The sequence below is a fragment of the Manihot esculenta genome, chromosome 6, assembly GCF_001659605.2.
Source record: "Manihot esculenta cultivar AM560-2 chromosome 6, M.esculenta_v8, whole genome shotgun sequence".
NCBI classification, from domain to species: Eukaryota; Viridiplantae; Streptophyta; class Magnoliopsida; order Malpighiales; family Euphorbiaceae; genus Manihot; species Manihot esculenta.
Window position 1 is genome coordinate 5,134,062 of NC_035166.2, and position 21,168 is coordinate 5,155,229.

The 21,168-nt window shown below is 34.3% G+C and overlaps 1 protein-coding gene across 1 annotated transcript; it reads left to right on the forward strand.

Moving 5' to 3' along the window:
* The first annotated feature begins 9,329 nt into the window (after positions 1–9,329).
* Positions 9,330–16,155, forward strand: LOC110616718 (very-long-chain aldehyde decarbonylase CER3). The gene is made up of 11 exons (XM_021759194.2): positions 9,330–9,617; positions 9,711–9,934; positions 10,039–10,274; positions 10,502–10,721; positions 11,122–11,249; positions 13,066–13,322; positions 13,470–13,577; positions 13,758–13,964; positions 15,366–15,476; positions 15,574–15,747; positions 15,866–16,155. Exons 1-11 carry the CDS (start codon positions 9,567–9,569, stop codon positions 16,046–16,048), a joined length of 1,899 nt encoding a protein of 632 aa, XP_021614886.1. The 5' UTR covers positions 9,330–9,566; the 3' UTR covers positions 16,049–16,155.
* Positions 16,156–21,168: the final 5,013 nt, after the last annotated feature.

Here is a 21,168-nt window from a genome sequence, read left to right on the forward strand (position 1 = left end):
CTTGTTTAGGTTTAGTGATAGATTTTGTAGGCTTTCATTCCTGGGACATATCCAAGGAATACTCCCTTAAAGGCTCTTTCTGCAAATTTTGTTTTGTGGGGTAAGGTATTGGTTGCAAAGCATAGGCAACCAAAGGTTTTGAGTGGGTCAAGATTGGGGTCTTCCTTATGTAAGCGAGCATAAGGTGTCTCCCAATTCAGTGCTGAGGTTGGTAATCTGTTGATAATATAGGTGGCTATGAGTATGGATTCTCTCCAGAATCTTTTTAGTAAATTTGACTGAAACATTAGGGCTCTTGCAACTTGTAGTAAGTGCTTGTGCTTTCTTTCAACTACTCCGTTCTGTTGTGGAGTGTATGGGCATGATTTCTGGTGAATAATGCCTTTTTCCTTTAACCACTTGCTGCAATCTTAATTCACAAACTCAGTCCCATTATCTGATCTCAAGTTCTTTATTGACTTGTGAAATTGGTTGTTAATCATGGCAATGAACTCTTTTAACACAACAAACACAGATTGTTTGAGCTGTAGTAAATATGTCCATGTTGCTCTAGTGTAATCATCAACTATGGTTAATACATATCTTGCATTTGAGACTGAAACCACTGAATATGGGCACCAAAGGTCCACATGAATTAGCTCAAATGGTGTTGTGGAAGTGATCTTGCTTTTATTGAAACTCAATCGTTGTTGTTTTGCAATGGGACAAATGGTGCATACATGGGAATCACAGTCACTAGCTTTTATTATATTTAGGTGCAGTAATTTATTTTTTGATGCATGACCTAATCTTCTGTGCCATATTTCATATATGCCTTAAAGCTGTTAAGATACCAGTGCTGTGCCAATTGTCTTTAATCTACTTCCTTGATGGCTAAATGATTCTTTATTTAGTCTATATAATCCTTGGTGCATTCTCCCAACAGCTAGTAGGTGTTTAATCACTAGGTCCTGTAAGATACACTGGTTATGAAGGAATTGCACATATATTTTGTTCGATGTGTGATCTGGCTAACAGACAGTAAATTGTATTTAAAGGCAGGCACATATAGCACATCTAACAATTGCATATTCTGGTTTAAAGATAATGTTCCAATTTTAGTGATGTTTTTCATGCTGCCATCGGGTAGGGTCACAACACTTGGTTTAGTTAGAATTATGTAGTTTGAAAAAAGGGATAGGTCATTATACATGTTAGCTGTGGCACCTGTGTCTATAATCCACTCTCCTATAGTTCTAATTTTATTGGCCTTAGAGTAGCAAAAGGATGTCATACCTGCAAATCCAGTGTAATTCACACAATTGGCATCATTGCTGCCAGTAGTACCTTAGCCATGACTCTTCATGTACTTCATCATTTCTTGTATTAGTGACTCCATATTCCAATCAGCTTTGCCTTGAATGTAGCTGTCATCACAGTTTAGAGGCGTTTCAAACACATGAGCTGCAACATTTTCTTTCCCTTTGTTCTTTTTCAGTTTGAGTTCATTGAACTAGTCTGGATATCCATTGAGCTTGAAGCAGGTTTCCTTTACATGACCTGTGGCTTTGCAGTAAGAACCTGTGGCTTTGCAGTAAGAACACGTTCTGTCATTCCTATTTTTTAATTGAGTCTTCCATGTTCTGCCTCTGTTAATCTCAGAAGTTTTTGCTGTCATTGCATTATTCCCAGCTTCCTCACTCTGTACTTCCCTCTGCTTCTCAATCCTCAGGATCATGGAATATGCTTTATTTACACTAGGCAGTGGCTCCATAATAAGAATCTGATTCCTTACATGGTCATAAGACTCGTTTAGGCCCATTAAGAATTGCATTAACTTGTGTTTGCCCTCTATATCAGCGAATAATTTTGCTGCGCCACAATCACATACTGGAATTGGTTCTAAACATGCATATTCGTCCCATAATTTTTTTAATTTCGTGTAATACATCATGAGATTATTGTTTGCTTGATTAGCATTACTGATTTCCTTCATTAATTGGTACATCAGGGGGCCATTACTGTCCCCAAATCTTTCTTTTAATTCTTCCCATAATTCATAGGCATTTGTAGCATAGAGAAAAACTTCAGCCAATTCTTTTGATAGAGCATTCAAGATCCAGGACATTACCATTTTATCTTCCTTCTACCATTCCTCGTGGTTTTTGTCATCTTGATCTGGCATCTTGCATTTGCCATTTATGAATTCTAGCTTATCTTTTGCTTTCAACGCAATGACCATTGATCTGCTCCAAGTCAGGTAGTTATTGCCGTTTAGAGGAGAACTAACGAGGATCATGCTGGGAGAGTCAGAGTTCAACAGCCTCATCATCTTGTCGTCTTTCTCTGCCTTCCCTGGTGTATTTTCTTCAATAATTTCTGCCATTGCATTCATTAATTGAGGTGTGTAGACTGGGAAATTAAGGGTGATTTCTTTTCAGATCTGGATTTGAGTTTGGTGGGGTGGTTTACATAGGGTATGCTCTGATACCATGATGAGATTAGCTAAAAATGGGAATGAGGGAAAATGGAATTGAAATGAATGTTTTTATTGATTGGAGATTTGTCTATATATATGTAAGGAGGGGGAAGCCTTATAAGGGCAAGCCCCAAGAGACCCCAGTGGACGCGTTTTGGGAAGAAAGGGTATCAAATCCCTTGACCCAAGAACAAAACCGTGAGGGAAGAAAGGGTTTCAATCCCTTGACCCAAAGCGGACAATATTCACTGGTGTGGGGCCAGAGGATGTTACAATAAAAACATACCAAGAACCCTAATCATGCAACTCTACCCTCCATATCTCCATGCTAGGATCGTTCATCTTCTTTTTTTCAAGAGGTAAGTGAAGATCCTGAACTTCTTTTTATGATTTGTGGAGGTTTTATAGAGTTTATGGGTAGAGTTGCATGATTAGGGTTCTTGGTATGTTTTTGGTGTTTTGTTGATGAAAGCATGTATATATGTTGTGTTCTGTTGTTTGTTGGGGTTATAAGGTAGTTTTTGACCCCTTTGAGCATATACTTGGATATATGTGTGTTGAGGATTTGTGGCTTCGGTTGCCTAAGCTTGCCCCAGAGAGTTTGGACTTTCGGCTCTGGAGGGGGGTTTCGGCCGCCGAAGGTTGTGGACTTTCGGCTCTGGAGTGCCTTGCAGCCCCCGAACCTTGCCCCCGAAAGGGTTCGGCTGTCGAAAGTAAAAGTTCGGTCACCGAAGGTGCATGAGTTTCAGCTCTAGAGAGGACATTCGGCCGCCGAACCTGCCGCCGAATGTGCTCTGTCCAGTCTTCCTTTGCATGATTTACATGGTTGTTTTAGGGTGTCTAAGGGGATGTTTGGGGAGTTTTATAGAGTTGTTCTTGAGCTAGTTTGGTCCCTCATTTGAGTCCATCTGTGTAGGCACAGACCAGAGGAACCAGAGAGTTCAGCAGTGAGTACTGCTTCAGAGTTTGCAGAGTCTGTTCAGAGATAGCCAGAGGTGAGTGGAACTAAACTTAATTCTTTTACTTGAGAAATTGAATGCTTTGAGCATATTTCATGCACCATAACTATGCAATAGGTTGATTGCATTAGAAATCACGAATATGTTGCATTGCATTCTATCATTGTGATGTGTGGGTGAAAGTGGATGATCCAATAGTCTCTGAGTAAGACCAGGTGCCCATTCTACGCCCTGGCACGGTAGAAAGACCAGGTGCCCAGTCTGCGCCTTGGCACAGATATGGTAAGTATCAGATGTTGTGTACAGGAAGACCAGGTGCCCATTCTACGCCCTGGCACGAGGATAGGATGTCGGGACTATTTGGGGACATGATCACCCGAGTTGATGTGACTTACTTGTGTTGTGAAGCATTCCATGAAAGCATGTTTAATAACTGATTTTATTGTTCTACTCACTGGGCTATAGTAGCTCATCCCACTCCCTTAACCCCAGTGTTGCAGGTTCAGTGTACAGGGAACGTTCAGAAGAGTTCAGGAAGAGCTGTAACAACCCAAAAATCGGACCGTCACCGGCGCTAGGATTCAGGTCGACTTAAGGTCGCCGGAACCCGTAGCTAGCTTGCTATACTCTCTGTGTACCTGTAAAATCCCATACATGATCATATATTTTCTGTGACAATACAAACTCTTCTCTAATCCAAGACTCAACCTGTGCATGCACTCTCTCTGTGCACAGACCCCTTACTGGGTCTACACAATATCTGTTAAACCTGGTTTTTCACATACTCATAAAACAATTACATAAACAGATCATGTATACAAAAGGATTACAAACCAAATAAGTCAAGCACCATTCTAACTTTATACACAACTATTACATCTCTTTATAATATTACATGTCCACACTATACTATTACAAAACTCTTTTCTCTTCCTGAACTCTTCTGAACTTTCCCTGTACACTAAACCTGCAACACTGGGGTTAAGGGAGTGGGATGAGCTACTATAGCCCAGTGAGTAGAACAATAAAATCAGTTATTAAACATGCTTTCATGGAATGCATCACAACACAAGTAAGTCACATCAACTCGGGTGATCATGTCCCCAAATAGTCCCGACATCCTATCCTCGTACCAGGGCGTAGAATGGGCACCTGGCTTCCTGTACACAACATCTGATACTTACCATATACCGTGCCAGGGCGTAGACTGGGCACCTGGTCTTTCTACCGTGCCAGGGCATAGAATGGGCACCTGGTCTTACTCAGAGACTATTGGATCATCCACTTTCACCCACACATCACAATGATAGAATGCAATGCAACATATTCGTGATTTCTAATGCAATCAACCTATTGCATAGTTATGGTGCATGAAATATGCTCAAAGCATTCAATTTCTCAAGTAAAAGAATTAAGTTTAGTTCCACTCACCTCTGGCTATCTCTGAACAGACTCTGCAAACTCTGAAGCAGTACTCACTGCTGAACTCTCTGGTTCCTTTGGTCTGTGCCTACACAGATGGACTCAAATGAGGGACCAAACTAGCTCAATAACAACTCTATAAAACTCCCCAAACATCCCCTTAGACACCCTAAAACAACCATGTAAATCATGCAAAGGAAGGCTGGACAGAGCACATTCGGCGGCAGGTTCGGCGGCCGAATGTCCTCTCCAGAGCCGAAACTCATGCACCTTCGGCGGCCGAACTTTTACTTTCGGCAGCTGAACCCTTTCGGGGGCAAGGTTCGGGGGCTGCAAGGCACTCCAGAGCCGAAAGTCCACAACTTTCGGCGGCACCTTCGGCGGCCGAAACTCCCCTCCAGAGCCGAAAGTCCAAACTCTCGGGGGCAAGCTTAGGCAACCGAAGCCACCTCCTCAGCATGTTCGGCGGCCGATCCTTCCTTCGGCAGCCGAAGCTGGGTTCTTTGGCAAGGCAGAACCTTGCTCTGCCTCACGCCAAACTTCTCCAATCTTACCCAAACTCAAACACCACAAATCCTCAACACACATATACCCAAGTATATGCTTAAAGGGGTCAAAAACTACCTTATAACCCCAACAAACAACAAAACACAACATATATACATGCTTTCATCAACAAAACACCAAAAACATACCAAGAACCCTAATCATGCAACTCTACCCATAAACTCTATAAAACCTCCACAAATCATAAAAAGAAGTTCAGGATCTTCACTTACCTCTTGAAAAACAAGAAGATGAACGATCCTAGCGTGGAGATATGGAGAAACTCTCCCTCAAACTCTCCAAACTTCAAATCTTGGGTTTTTAGCTCAACACCTTCAAAACAACATCAAAACCTATCAAAACTTTGCAAGATTTGATGAAAACATGAAGAACACCCAAGGAAGACATGGTCTCACCTCTGTTTGTGAAAGGAAAAGCAAATCTTATCCTTTAACCGACTGAGAGCCTTTTATAGGTAGCTGGCCAGACCACCTTCGGCGGCCTAACGTGAAATCAAAAGCCATGTATGTTCGGCGGCCGAACATCACCTTCGGCGGCCGAACCTGGCTTTTCTTCCTTGGTGCTTTTCTTTCAAAAACTCATTTCCTTTTCACTTTAAAACTATATATCCTACGCAAATACTTTAGAAAAACATAAAGCTTACCCGTCGAGAGGATTTCGACATCCTGGATCCCACCGGCTCGAGTCCGGCATTGGAATTCTACTTTCCGGTGGGATCCAGGATGTCGAAATCCTCTTGACGGGTAAGCTTTATGTTTTTCTAAAGTATTTGCGTAGGATATATAGTTTTAAAGTGAAAAGGAAATGAGTTTTTGAAAGAAAAGTACCAAGGAAGAAAAGTACCAAGGAAGAAAAGCCAGGTTCGGCCGCCAAAGGTGATGTTCGGCCGCCGAACATGCATGGCTTTTGGTTTCACGTTAGGCCGCCGAAGGTGGTCTGGCCAGCCACCTATAAAAGGCCCTCAGTCGGTTAAAGGATAAGATTTGCTTTTCCTTTCACAAACAGAGGTGAGACCATGTCTTCCTTGGGTGTTCTTCATGTTTTCATCAAATCTTGCAAAGTTTTGATAGGTTTTGATGTTGTTTTGAAGGTGTTGAGCTAAAAACCCAAGATTTGAAGTTTGGAGAGTTTGAGGGAGAGTTTCTCCATATCTCCACACTAGGATCGTTCATCTTCTTGTTTTTCATGTTTTTATTGATTGGAGATTTGTCTATATATACACATTTGTAGAAACTGAAATCTAATTAACTGAGTTCTCTCTAGGTTATACTGGAACCTTCTGGTATCTCCTGAAGTGTATTACATGGAACGACGAGATAGTTTTGGATTAGAAAATTCATTTTTGAACTTGGTGTGGTTTCTAGCATTGTTAATCCAGTTACATTGAACTGTGATAACAATGGAGCCATTGCATAAGTAAAGGAACCCAAGTCTCATTAAAGATCCAATTATGCATTTAGGTGATTTCAAATGTTTAGAGAGATTATTGAAAGGAAAGATGTGGAGATAAAGCGAGTTTCACTAACGAGAAAATCTTAAAAATTCTCTTATTAAGACATTGTTCTAGTAAAAACATAATTACCGTATATTATACTTATGTGATAAGTCATATGGGTGATTAGTTTTAGTGCAAGTGTGAGATTATTAGTAATATGCCCTACAGCCAATCTGTTGATTATACTTTGATATTATTTTTTATGTGTTTTAAATATTTAAATACATTGTACAAAGGCTGTTATTTATCTTTAATGTCAATTTAGTTGAATCTCGAGTAAAGATAAAGTCTATGAGACTATATTACTGTGTAAAGAAAATTATAATGTGGTTATAATTGTGAGATTCCTATTATATTTAAGTAATGTCTCCAAATGTTCCTGATTGATGTTCTTATCATGATTGGACAATGATTAGAGCTGTTGAGATTGATACATATTATGTTCTTTCCTTTTAGAGCAAACAAGTGATCTCGTAGATTGAAATATGTGAGATATCTAGAACTAATATGTAAGTACTTATTTTATAAATAAGTGCATTGAACTGACCTCCTAAGAAATCCATATGGAAAATAACTTGTGTCTATGGACTATTCAAATGATGGTTGTGTAGGTAATCCTTTAACTTTAAATCAATAAATAATCTTATATAGGGACTTTTATATTTTGATTCATCTTACACATTACTTAGTTCATAAGTAACAAATAGGGATGAACTGGATATATTAGAAACTCTATGAAGGTGTTTACGTGATTAAGATATGATTCATCACCCTAAATTAAATTAGAAAATGTTCCATTTGTTCTCTGCTAGTATTGATCATGAAATCCTTAGGTAAGGTGGAATAAGATTAGCAAATTGAATTTGAAATTTCATTTAATAGGCCATAGCTAATAAATAAGAAATAATATGATTTAATATTGCATATATGTTCCATATATTAAATGTTAAATCAGGACATTTGTAATGAAGGAATATTAATTACAATAATAAATCATGCACTAAAAGGTTAAGTTAAACCATTTTTGATATTTCGAATATTTAGATAGTTTTGATATGTTGCTAGACAATATTCTTGACTTTCAAATTAATTAATTAGTTAATTATATTTGTTGTCAATATATTTAGAACTTAGTGGGTTATGCATATAAAGAATCACATTAGAAAATATAACGAGAAGTTAAATCAAGTACAACTTGATTGCATATAAATTGACATTGAAATAAAATTGTAATTTGAAAAAATTATGATTTTGATTTAATTATTAAGTTGAGACTTAATTAATATTGTCTAAAATTTATATGACCTGTTTATTAAAATTTTGATTCATAGTTATAATTTATTTATTTAATTAGTTAAATAAATAAATACTATTATACTGAAACTTTAAAATTTTAGTATGAAAGGTATTTTGTGAGAGCATGTACCTCTATGTAGAAAACACTTTTGAGAGCCTCCAAAATTTATAGGAAAGGTAGAGAGTTAACACTCAAAATCTCTCTCCTTCTTAAACCCTTAAAGCGGTTCTAAAGTTTTTCGATCGTAATTTTGAGTGGATATCGCTAGAGACCAGATATTTAGACAATTTGTAATAACATATTCAAAATGAATGATTTGATGTATTTACCGCAAAGAAAATAAGAAGTATTTATTTTCTTTTTAATATCATTGTCTTATTCATTTACACTTAATTAATGTTGATGAAAAATTTATTTTTCTAGTTCTTCCACCGTGTTCAATCCGATTGAAACCAATATAATCCCTTCAGAAATAGATCCTATGTTTCATCATTTGTTGCTCGTTGAATTTTTTTATTTATTTATCTGTTGAGTGCTACTGAACAACAAAATAATTTGTTCTATTTCAATTTTTGTAAATTGTGCTCCCTATCCGTGTAAAATTACAAGTTTTATTTTGTGATTTTTTCTAATGTATTATATGATTTTTTCAATTTATTTTTTACTTAGCATGCATTTGCTTAGAAAAGGTGTGTGGAGGTTTATTTCAAGTTTACGTAGCAATATTTGCTAAGTTTTCCTGAATTTGGAAAATTAATAAAAGAAAAGACTTGCTAATTAAAAAAAAAATCTAATTACCGAATTTGGGACATGCATCCTCCAATCCTCCAACCATATGAGCATTTAATTTCCTAGTATTTGGCCATTACTACAGCTGGGTGGCTGGTGCAACGTTACAAGCAGCCCACATGAGAGAACACGTTGAACACAAAGGCGGTAGAGTTGACTCACCACGGGCAACACCGTCCTATCTTGAAAAACATGGAAATGATAGAGATTGATCGCTGAAGTCTCAACTACACTTGCACACTTAAGCTGGATACTTCATTTATTTTTGTTTTTAATATTATCTTTTTCTTATCTATATAAGTGGGTGCCAAGAGCTCCCTCTTCAGCCCTTTCTTCGAGAGAGAAGAGAAGAAAAGGAAAGGAAAGAAAAAACTTGCAGACTCAAGTTCAAAACTTTCCTCTTTCTCTTTCTTCGTAAGGTGGTACTTGCGTTTCCCCTTGAGCTTCTCCAAATCTAGTTTGCTACTTAACTTCTACTCTTTAGATTCTAGAATTACTGCATTTCCCCGCTTTATTTTGACAAGAGAAAAATCACAGAAGCTTAAAACCCCAACAAGAAAGAACAAATCCTAGGAGAAGATGGCTGCTCCATTGTCAGTTTGGCCTTGGGAGAAGCTGGGAATTTTCAAGGTAAACAAAATTTTCCTCACGTAAAATTGATCAAGTAATGTGATTAAGTGCTGATTTGGTCATGTTTCATCTCTTTTTTTTTTTTCTGTGTAGTATCTGTTTTATGGACCACTGGTTGCAAAAGCCATATATTCACAGATTCATCAGGAGGGTAACTTCATGATTGATTGGTGTCTCCATATTCTCATTATCTGTGCTCTTCGAGGATTAGTTCATATTTTCTGGAGCTCTTTCGTTAACATGCTTTTCCTCACAAGTAATCGCCGGATAAACCAGCAAGGCTATGATTTCAAGCAGATAGACAATGAATGGAACTGGTAATCATTAATTTCTCAATCATATTGTTATTTAATTTCTCTCTTTGTGTATATAGTTGCTATATATTATATAAATATATATCTATTTCCTGTCAACTTTGCAGGGACAATTTCATACTTCTTCAAGCGATAATTGCATCCATTGCATGCTATATCTTCCCAACGTTCATTGAAAATGTTCCTGTGTGGAACACAAAAGGATTCATTACCATTTTGATACTCCATGTCGGAATGTCAGAGCCTCTATACTACTGGGTACACAGATGCTTCCATGAAAGTTATCCTTTTACCCATTACCATTCACTTCATCATTCGTCGCATGTGCTCCATCCCTTTACAGGTAAGAAGTACATTTCGAATAAGTAATTGAATTAACAGTCGACGGATCATCCAAGAAAAGGAGTTCTATAAAAACTTTTCTCATATTTCAGCAAAAAGGATTAAGTAAACTAGCAAACCCCGTCTATTTTTCTAACCTTTGAATCACGATATGAAATAAATCTAACTATTGTGCAGATATATTTTAGGCTTGAGCTTTTATATTTATATTTTTACATTTGTGTGCAGGTGCAACTGCAACATTTTTAGAGCATCTTGTACTAACCATGATCATTGGAATTCCAATAACTGGGTCTTATATGATGGGATATGGATCAAGAGCTGTGGTTTATGGTTATATTTTGGCATTTGATTTCCTTAGATGCTTGGGACACTCCAATGTCGAAATTGTTTCTCATCGATTGTTTGAGATTTTCCCTTTCTTTAGATATCTCCTCTATACACCATCGTAAGTAAAAATTTCAATCTCCTCCCTTCTCATCATAAGCTCTATCATCTCTTATGAGAGATTTTTCCTTACAAAATTATAGATTTTATCAACTTTATTATTTTTTGCGAAATTTATATTCTTAATTAATGAGTATGAGGAGCAAAAGAAGTGATGATATTATGGCTCTAGTATCCCGAAAAGTCTCTGCACAAGAAATGTACTTTTGAATTTAAGCTGCAATTTTGGTGGAGATAGCTTGAGCGTGACCATAGGGTGGTAGTTGGGAGAGTAATTGCGTTTGTTGAATTTGTTGAAACCAACTAGAGTACTTGCCTATGTATCTTAAAACTCTAAAGGGAATTATAATTATATGCTGTATTTATGGAGATTGAATTGACTTGATTTTGGGTGGTTACAGATACCATAGCCTGCACCACTCGGAGATGGGCACCAATTTCTGCCTTTTTATGCCTGTATTTGATGCGATATGGAACACCCTAAACGCCAATTCTTGGGAACTCCACAACCAAATAAGTTCACATGCAGGTAAATCTCTTAAAAGCAATCACAATTCTCTTTCCTATATTTTAGGACTTATGTATAACTGGTAATAATTTAAAATTATTATGAAAATATTTAATTTTTTATTATATATATAATAATATATTTTAATAAATAAATTATTTATATTTAATAAAATTATAATTTTCACTATTTTTTATCCACCAAAAAATTAAATAAACCGTTAGGTCTATTTTCTAGTTTTAGTAGTATATATATATATATATTATAGTTTAAGTATTATTTAGGGTGATATTCAATCGATTCGGTTTAAAATTGAATCGAATTAAATAAACTGAAAATTGAAATTTTAGTATTTATACAAATTGAATCGATTTTGATCAAAAATCAAATCAAATCAAATCAATCTGATTCGGTTCGATTCGATTCGATTTGATCAGTTTAAATTTTAATTTTTTTATTTTTACTCTTTATTTTTATTTTTAATATTTTAAAATTTAATTAGAATATTTTAATTTTAATATGATCTAATCTCTTTATATTATTGAAAATAATATATTATTTTCATTAATCGGTTCGATTTAATTTTTTTCTGATTAAAATTGAACTAAATCAAAATAATTAAAATTTTTAAAATTAAAAATCGAAACAAATTGAAATATATAAAAAATTAAATCAAAATTTTAAATTAATTCAGTCTGATCAATTTTTTCGATTTAAATTGAATACTGTTTATTTTTAATTTAATTTTATAATAATAATAAAAAAATACAGTTATTTTTAGACTATCACTGTTAATTTATAATTACAATTTAAATATATAATCCATATAAACCATAATTAGTATCATTGGTGCTGTTGTTCTGCATCAGACTGCAACCACTACCAAAAGTTAAATACAATCTTCCACGAAAATTTCCAAAGCAGGAAACCGCACAAGTACAACTTTTTAGCCTCTATATACAGTAGTATACGCATCTTGACAGCGACCGTGATGCTCCATTTTACCTGTCTTCATAAATATTTCAACCCATGTTTACTTTGAAATAAAATTACCATTCAGTTAAGTGGTTTAAATTGAAAAAATTAATTAAATTAAATTAATTTAAAAATTTTAATTTTATTTTATTTAATTTAATTTAATTTTTAATTTTAAAAGTTTTAATTATTATAATTCAGTTTATTTTTAATAAAAAAAATTAAAAAATCGAATTGAATCGATTAATAATAATAGTATATTATTTTTAGTAATATAGAGATTAGATCATAATTAAAATTAAAATATTTTAATTAAATTTTAAAAAAATTTAAAAATTAAAAAATCCAATCGAATCAAATCAAATTAGATCAATTTATTTTGATTGAATTCTATTCAAAATCGATTTTATTTAATTTTTATAAATATTAAAATTTTAAATTTTAAATTTATTTAATTCAATTCGATTTTAAACAGAATCACATTTATTTATTTTCATACATGTTAAAATATGAAAATTTATAAAATATTTTAATAAAATAATTAAAAGGGTGAATTTATAAAATATAAAAATATTTTATTCGAGTGATTTTAAAATAAAAATGAATTAATAAATTTTTTAAAAATTTAAGAATTTAATAGTATTTTATTCAAAATAATTTTAATTTTTATAATATTTTTCCACTAAATTATCGAACATCTATATTGATGAATTTGATGTTTTAGACGAAATTATCTTAATCAATCTTCACTTATTTTATCTCTAATGTGCTGCATACATCTTCTGACAAATGTCGACATCTTTAATCTCAATCACCGGAAAATTAAAAGCCACGTGTACTTTGATTTTCTACCTAATTGCAGGGAAAAAAGAGAGAGTGCCTGATTTTGTGTTCTTAGCTCATGCGGTGGATGTTTCATCTTCAATGCATGCACCGTTTGTTAACAGGGCGATTGCCTCATTCCCCTACACGGCCGTGTCTGTAATGCTCCCATTCTGGCCGGTTTCATTTATGGTGCTGCTAGCCATGTGGGCTAAGGCTAAGACCTTCATGCTATCCTTCTACAATCTAAAAGGCAGATTGCACGCAACATGGGTCGTGCCTAGGACTGGCTTTCAGGCATGTTTACAAACTCAACTGGGTTAATATTCACATTTTGAAAAATTCCTAGTTTATAAACTCGAATGCATATGCGAATTTTCCTTCAAATTCGCTTCAGCTATGCTGGAGTTATAATAAATATAAGCTAGAGTGATTTGTATGCAGTATTTCCTGCCGTTTGCTCAAGAGGGCATTAACAAGCACATAGAAGAAGCAATTCTAAGAGCTGATAGAGATGGGGTCAAGGTCATTAGTCTTGCTGCATTAAACAAGGTTAGTACATTACCTAGTTTTTTTTTTCTTTAATCAATAAAATATTTTTCATTGAATATTTTTCTTGAAAGTCCCAAATATCAAAAAAATTAAAAAATATTTTTCTCAAAAAATATTTTCAATGGATGCTAAATTTAAGAAAAAATGTCAAAGTGAACAAATCTTTTTTTTTTTTTCCAGAATGAAGCACTGAATGGTGGTGGAACGCTATTTGTGAACAAGCACCCAAAGCTTAGAGTTCGAGTGGTGCATGGAAACACCTTAACAGCTGCTGTTATTCTCAATGAAATCCACAAGGATGTTAAAGAAGTGTTTCTAACTGGAGCTACTTCTAAACTTGGAAGAGCCATTGCCCTCTATCTTTGCCAAAGGAGAGTAAGGGTGCTTGTAAGTTTTTTGCCCCACTCCCATTTCTTCTTTATTATATCTCCTTTTGACTTTCTTTTATATATATTTAAATTATTTATGTATATTTAAATAATTTTTTTTTAAAAATAAAAAATAAATTTAAATATTATAAAAAATATTTCTATTTTATTAAATATTTGAAATTCAAATTTTAAGGAACGAGTATTCTGCCGTTTTTATTAGATTTATTTGAAAACGAGCATTCTGTCGTTTTTATTAGATTTATTTGATACGAATTTAAATTTATCATAGGTATTTGAAATCGGTGATTTAAATAAAAATAAATAAATTTAAATACTTAATTTCAGTTTAATTAATTGTAACATGTAAATAATATCATAGGAGGCGATATTGCAAGGTCCTATTTTTTTTCCTATTTACTATATATTATATTCTATAATAACACATTGGGATTTGTGAATTTAAATTTCAAATATTAAATTTAAAATTTATAAATTTAATATTTGAATTTAAAATGATGGTTAGCGTCTAACAAAAAAAATTATTAGATTTTATTTGAATTGTGTAATTATTATTATTTCAAATCCTTGATTTTTTTAGCCTTTATTCTTATTTTGGATTTGATTAAAATTGGAATTCATATGTTTCTTACACATCTTAAGAAAGATGTTAATTTTTTTTAAGGTCTTAAATAAGGTATTTGATGCAATGGTAATTATTGTCTAAATCACATATATAAATTATTCAAAACATAAATTTATTGATTTACCTTTTCGTTTAAATTCAAAAAATTGATCGAATTAAATTAATTTAAAAATTTAGTTTGATTTTTATTAATTTCAGTTCAATTTAGTTTTTAATTTTAAAAATTTTAGTTATTTCGATTTTAATTAAAAAAAAATCGAATCGAACTGATTAATGATAATAGTATTTTTTTTTACTATAGAAATATTATATCATAATTAAGATTGAAATATTTTAATTAAATTTTAAAATACTAAAAATAAGATGTAAAAAATTAAAAATCTATTAAAAAATATAACCGATTAAATCGAACTGAATCAAACAGAATTAGCGTTTGATTTTATAAAATATATTAATGTTTTAATTAACTGATTTTAATTTGAAATAGAAATGAATTATTAAATTTTCTACAAATTCAAGAATTTGATAATAATTCTTTCTATTAATAATGTCGCATGAGTATAATGGGGCAGAAATTTCCCAAGAGGAAAGGGAAAAATGATGGAGATTTTTTTTAAAAAAAAAAGGCCACAACACCGAGGATTTTCCTTGGGAAAATGGGTCTCCCTTCACCCAGTAGCATATGCTGCCTATTGCCAACAGTCATTAATGAGTAGACTATATATGGTTGGCTGGTAAAGGTAGACTTGATGGTATGATTGAACAATAATGCAGATGTTGACTCTTTCAACCGAAAGATTCCAAAATGTTCAAAAGGAAGCTCCCTTGGATTGCCAAAGCTACCTAGTACAAGTCACCAAGTATCAGGCAGCCAGAAATTGCAAGGTATCAATCATCTATGAACATTATCCCAACCACTAACTGTGAAAAGAAAATTAGTGGATACTGAAATCGATTGATTTGTTATTTGTGGAAATTGCAGAATTGGATCGTTGGCAAATGGATCACACCTAGAGAGCAAAGCTGGGCTCCAAAAGGAACACATTTCCATCAATTTGTAGTCCCACCAATACTGTCGTTTAGAAGAGACTGCACTTACGGGGATCTTGCAGCCATGAGACTGCCGGAGGACGTTCAGGGGCTCGGATGCTGTGAGGTGAGCAAATTTTCGAGTAATTTGCACAAATCTTCATAACAATCTGGTTTTGGTTGATCATATAGCTGTTATTTAGATTGACATTGAAACCCTTTTGGGGAATGTTTTAATTGCACAGTATACAATGGAGAGAGGAGTGGTTCATGCATGCCATGCAGGTGGTGTGGTTCATCTGCTAGAAGGTTGGACTCACCATGAAGTCGGTGCCATAGATGTGGACAGGATTGATCTGGTTTGGAATGCTGCTTTGAAGCATGGATTAAAGCCTGTATCAAGTGTCAACAAACAAAAATCAATGTGAAATGAAGTTTGTTGTAACCAAAAAGGCTCTTTATTTTGTTGCTAATTTATATAAGATGGAACAAGAATGAAATGTTTAATTAAGTTGCATATTAATATAGTTTATCATATTTAGTTTCTGCTCTAAATTATTTGTTATTCAAAATCTACTTTTCCGATAATTCAGATTCATGCTAAACAAATCCACTAAGCAGGCAAAGTACTATCTTCCAAATTTTATAGGTACTGGGTATATAAAATTCAAATTCGAGACTATTAATTAAGACACAAGAAATCCCTACCATTCTATATCATCTCTTTGGAGTTCATATCTAATTTTTTATATCATTTAAATTCAATTTTAATTACACTGAATGATATGCTATTTGATGTCGTCTGTCTGAAGTCTTTTGACTCTTTTGACCATATGATGATCTATAAATGAGAAACTGTGAGGTATTTGGTATCTGATTAGCAAATATTTTAACGCTCAAATCAATAAATAATAATACGGGTGAGTGTAAGGTTTGAATAAAAAGTAGTTTCAATATTTAGAAATTGCATATCTTGACCTTTGTATTCTAATTACTTTTATACTGAAAGATAATAAGATTGGTTATCTATTTTTTCCTTTGTTACAGGCTATATAAGAAGTAAATATTTTAATATATGAAATAAATATTGATAGATGGGTTAGTTACTTAATCTCAGGGATTGTATAATTATAGGCTTGATTTACCTTTTTGTTTAGATACCGTCTTTTATGTATAAATAGGTTGTAATCTCTACTGTAAAATATAACAAAATATTATATTACTATATGGTATCAGAGCCATTCTTGTAGAGATTTAATTTTTTTTCTCTCTTGTCAAGTTTTAAAATTTTTGGAGACTTAGAACTCCTGTTCTTTTGTGTTTCCCATCTAGGGTAATATTTGTCTCTCATCGTCCACCTAGAGAGGATGCCGAAGTTGTCTTGCAACCAGCTCGTTAGATTTGTGGTTCGTTGCTGTTTGGGTGTTGGGTAGAGGCATTTTTTTTAATATTGTTCACTGGGTTAGATTTTGTTATCTTCCTTTCATTCGTTTGAAGGTAAAAGAGTATAGAGTTTTAGTTGAAATGCTTTTTGACAGTAAGACTCATATTATTAAAATTATCCCAATGTCTTCAATAGCGGCTGAAACAGGTAAAACATGTCTTATTTGCTCTTTACATAAATGGATCATTAATTCTGGTGCCACGGATCACAGATAATCCTCATATTTTTACTAGCTTTCAATCTCATAAAGCACCTTCTCCTGTTATTATAGCCGATGGGTCAACCTATAATGTTGAGGATTATGGGACTATTAAACATACTTCTTCTATTATCCTATCATCTGTACTAAATTTACCTAATCTTGCCTTTAATTTAATCTCTGTGAGTAAACTTACCAAAGACCTAAATTGTTGTGTTTCTTTTTTTTCCTGATTATTGTCTCATTCAGGATCTTGTGACGAAATAGATTATTGGTAAAGGACATGTATCTGGGGGTCTCTACATTTTGGATGCATGGGTACCTCAATCTGTTGCTTGCTTTAGTGTCGTGTCTCCGTTTGAAGCACATTGTCGGTTGGGACACCCTTCTTTACTGGTTTTGAAGAAGTTATGCCTTCAATTTCATGAAGTATCTTCACTAATTTCATGAAGTATCTTCACTAGAATGTGAGTCATGTCATTTTGCAAAACATCATCGAAACTCTTTAAGTCCTAGAATCAATAAACGAGCTGAGTCTGCTTTTGAATTAGTTCATTTAGATGTTTGGGGCCCATGTCCGGTTGGATCTAAGACTGGATTCAGATATTTTATCACTTTTGTGGATGATTACTCTAGAATGACTTGGATTTATTTTATGAAGCATCGTTCAGAAGTGTTTTCTCATTTTTCTGCCTTTTGTGCTTAAATCAAGACTCAATTTAATGTTTCTGTGAAAATTTTGCGGAGCGACAATGCTAAAGAATATATGTCAGAATCATTCCAAGCTTATATGACTCAACATGGTATTCTTCACCAATCGTCATGTGTTGATACACCCGCTCAAAACGGGATAGCTGAAAGGAAGAATCGACATCTTCTTGAGACTGCTAGAGCTCTATTGTCTCAAATGCAAGTTCCTAAGCAATTTTGGGTTGATGCTGTCTCTACTGCATGCTTTCTCATTAATCGCATGCCCTCCGCAGTACTAAACGATAATACTCCTTATAATGTCCTCTTTCCTAAGAAACTATTATTTTCTCTCAAACCACGACTGTTTGACAGTACTTACTATGTTCGGAATGTTAGACCTCATGTGACTAAACTTGATCCTAAAGCTTTGAAGTGTGTTTTCTTGGGATATTCTTGCCTTCAGAAGGGGTATCGGTGTTACTCTCCAGACCTCAACAAGTATCTGGTCTCAACAGATGTAGTCTTTTTCGAGAAACTTCCTTTTTATCCTATTGCACAAATCTCTCATGATCAAGAGGATGATGATGAGTGGCTCATCTACAGAATTATATTTGATGGTGGGACCTCTTCGAGTATGCATTCTGCTGCACAATCTGATGGTAACATTCTTCCTAATATTCAGCCTCTTGTCAACCCGTCAATTGTTCAAGTTTACTCTCGGATACTAGTACCTGATGATACATGTCCTATACAAGAATCTTCTTCGCCATCAGATCCACTACCGAGTGACCTTGACCTCCCCATTAGTCTTCGTAAAAGTAAACGACAGTGTAAATCTATCTATTCTATTGCTAATTTTATGTCTTATGATCACTTGTCTCTTTCTTCTACCTCCTTAATTGTCTCTCTAGATTTCATTTCTTTGTCTAAGATAGTTAAAGAGGCTCTGGCTCATTCTGGATGGCGTGATGCAATGTTTGAGGAAATTAAGACTCTAGATGAAAATCATACTTGGAAACTAGTTGATTTACCTTTTGGCAAGAAGGTTGTGGGCTATAAATGGGTTTTTGCTATCAAAATCAATCTAGATGGCTCCATACCGAGGCTTCGCCAAAGGTTATGCCCAAACCTATGGCGTTGACTATTCTGACAATTTTTCTCCTGTCACAAAAATAACCTTAGTTCGCTTGTTCATTTCTCTAGCTGCTTTTCAGCATTGGCCTTTACACCAATTAGATATCAAGAATGCATTTTTACATGGTGACCTCTGATCAAACATAATTTAGCCACATTTTTATTATCTTTATTACTGTTTAATTACACATTTTCCAACTTAATTTATGGTTTTTATCATGTTTTTGCAGAAAATGAAGAAAATGGAAAGTTAGAGAAAAAGTGCAAAAAAAGCTGAAAAAGTGATTGAGTTGAAGTGATTTGGCCAAATCACTCACAAGGAGCTAAAGCAGAAAATTGGGACTGACTTGCGCGAGCGATTGGGGCAAGTGATTTGGGCAAATCAACTGCCCAAATCAAACTGAAGTAGAGGCGGACAGCAGCGCGGGTAAGATGCAAATTTTAAATTTCAAAAGTATTGAAGTCCTATCCTACTTCAAACACTTCAAGATCAATCCTAGGACATCTCCAAGAGTCACTCCCAAGAAAGACTTTCTCAAGAAGAAGAATTCATTCATAATTAAATACAAAAGCAAAGAAGGAATAAAAGACTATAAAAGACCAAGTCAAATTAGGATTCCAAATCCTAATTGGACTAGGACTCTTCACCTATAAAAGGAGGCAACCCCAAATCAGCAAAAAACCATCAGTTCTTCTGTAGAATCTCATCGGCAACACTGTAGAGTTCCAGCAGCCTCTCTTCTTCTACTTTTCTCTTTTCTTTTTGTGTATTTTGTCCACCATGAGTGGCTAAACACTTTTCTTTTCTAGTTGAAGTTGGAAAAATTCAGTTTGTGATGAATTGGGAGATTTAAATCTCCATTATTAAACTCTTCTTTATTTTCAATATTTATGCAACTTGATCTTTCTATTATTATTACTTTGCCTTTAGAATCAATTAAGGCCTATTGCTTTTAATTGCTTGAGTAATATATTGTTTGAATGATTTAGGTCCGTAATTGCTTAGATTGTTTAAACTCAAGTATAATCGGTTGCATAATCTAAACTTGACCACGCAGTTGGCAATGATAGAATCAGGTTTCTCTAAGTCTTAAGGCAGTTAACAGTTGAAAAGTAAAAATCTCCAAGGACGTTCATTGGCAACTTGTTAACTAGTGTTTGATTAGCGAACGTTTCCTAATCAAACTAGAACTAAGGAGAAATTTAGATTGTGAGAAGCATCTTCCACATCCTAAACTAATTTATTGAAATAAATAGGAGTATCAAAAAGTCAATGATCAATTCTAAACAACTGAAATAGATCCATACTTCAACTAGAATTCTTCTCCCATTGAAATTCTCATCTTTTTAAATTATTGATTTCTCTTACTATTTAGTTTTAATTCATCAAATCAAACCCCCTTTTTTTAATTTATTTGTTTACCTTAGTCATTATTAGAAAAATCCGTAGTGTCAAATCCCTGTGGTTCGACCCTATTGCCACTATCTATAAATTATTTGTTGATTGATAATAGGTTTATTTTTTACGGCTTCGACAATCGCTATCAAAAATTGGCGCCGCTGCCGGGGATTTGATTTAAACTAACGTATTTTCTCTTTATGACCAGGGCTGGTCGTAAAGAAACTCTTCTTTACGATCCGGAGATTGAACGCACCGCCAAGAGCTTAAGAAAGCAAGCAAACTTGAGGAACCAAGCCTCAAAACTATCTTCATCAGCAACAGCAACGAATCTGGAGTCTACCATCCGATCTGCCACTGCACCATCAGCCAGAACTGCTACCTCCCCTGCTGCAGAATTTATTGCACCAGCAGATTCGCCTACTGCCGCACCCGCCACTGCTGAAATTGCACCAAAAACAGAATTCCAAGTTGCTGCAGAAAATCCAGCAATGGCAGAACCACCTGCTGCATATGCAGAAGCTGAAGCCGAAGTTGGAAACCTGCCTGTCCAAGCACCACAGCCACGAGGGAGAACACTACGAGAGCTAGCCATTCCAGCAGAAGATCAGGCACCATTATGCATTACCTATCCCCAATTGGCAGCACCCTTTGAATTGAAGACAGGTCTGATCCATCTCCT

Excerpts from the sequence above, each read along its gene's own strand:
- LOC110616718 (XM_021759194.2), top strand. The coding sequence starts at position 9,567 with ATGGCTGCTCCATTGTCAGTTTGGCCTTGGGAGAAGCTGGGAATTTTC. Across the intron at positions 9,618-9,710 it reads AGAAGCTGGGAATTTTCAAG|TATCTGTTTTATGGACCACT; the intron begins GTAAACAAAATT and ends TTTTCTGTGTAG. Across the intron at positions 15,748-15,865 it reads AGGGGCTCGGATGCTGTGAG|TATACAATGGAGAGAGGAGT; the intron begins GTGAGCAAATTT and ends TTAATTGCACAG.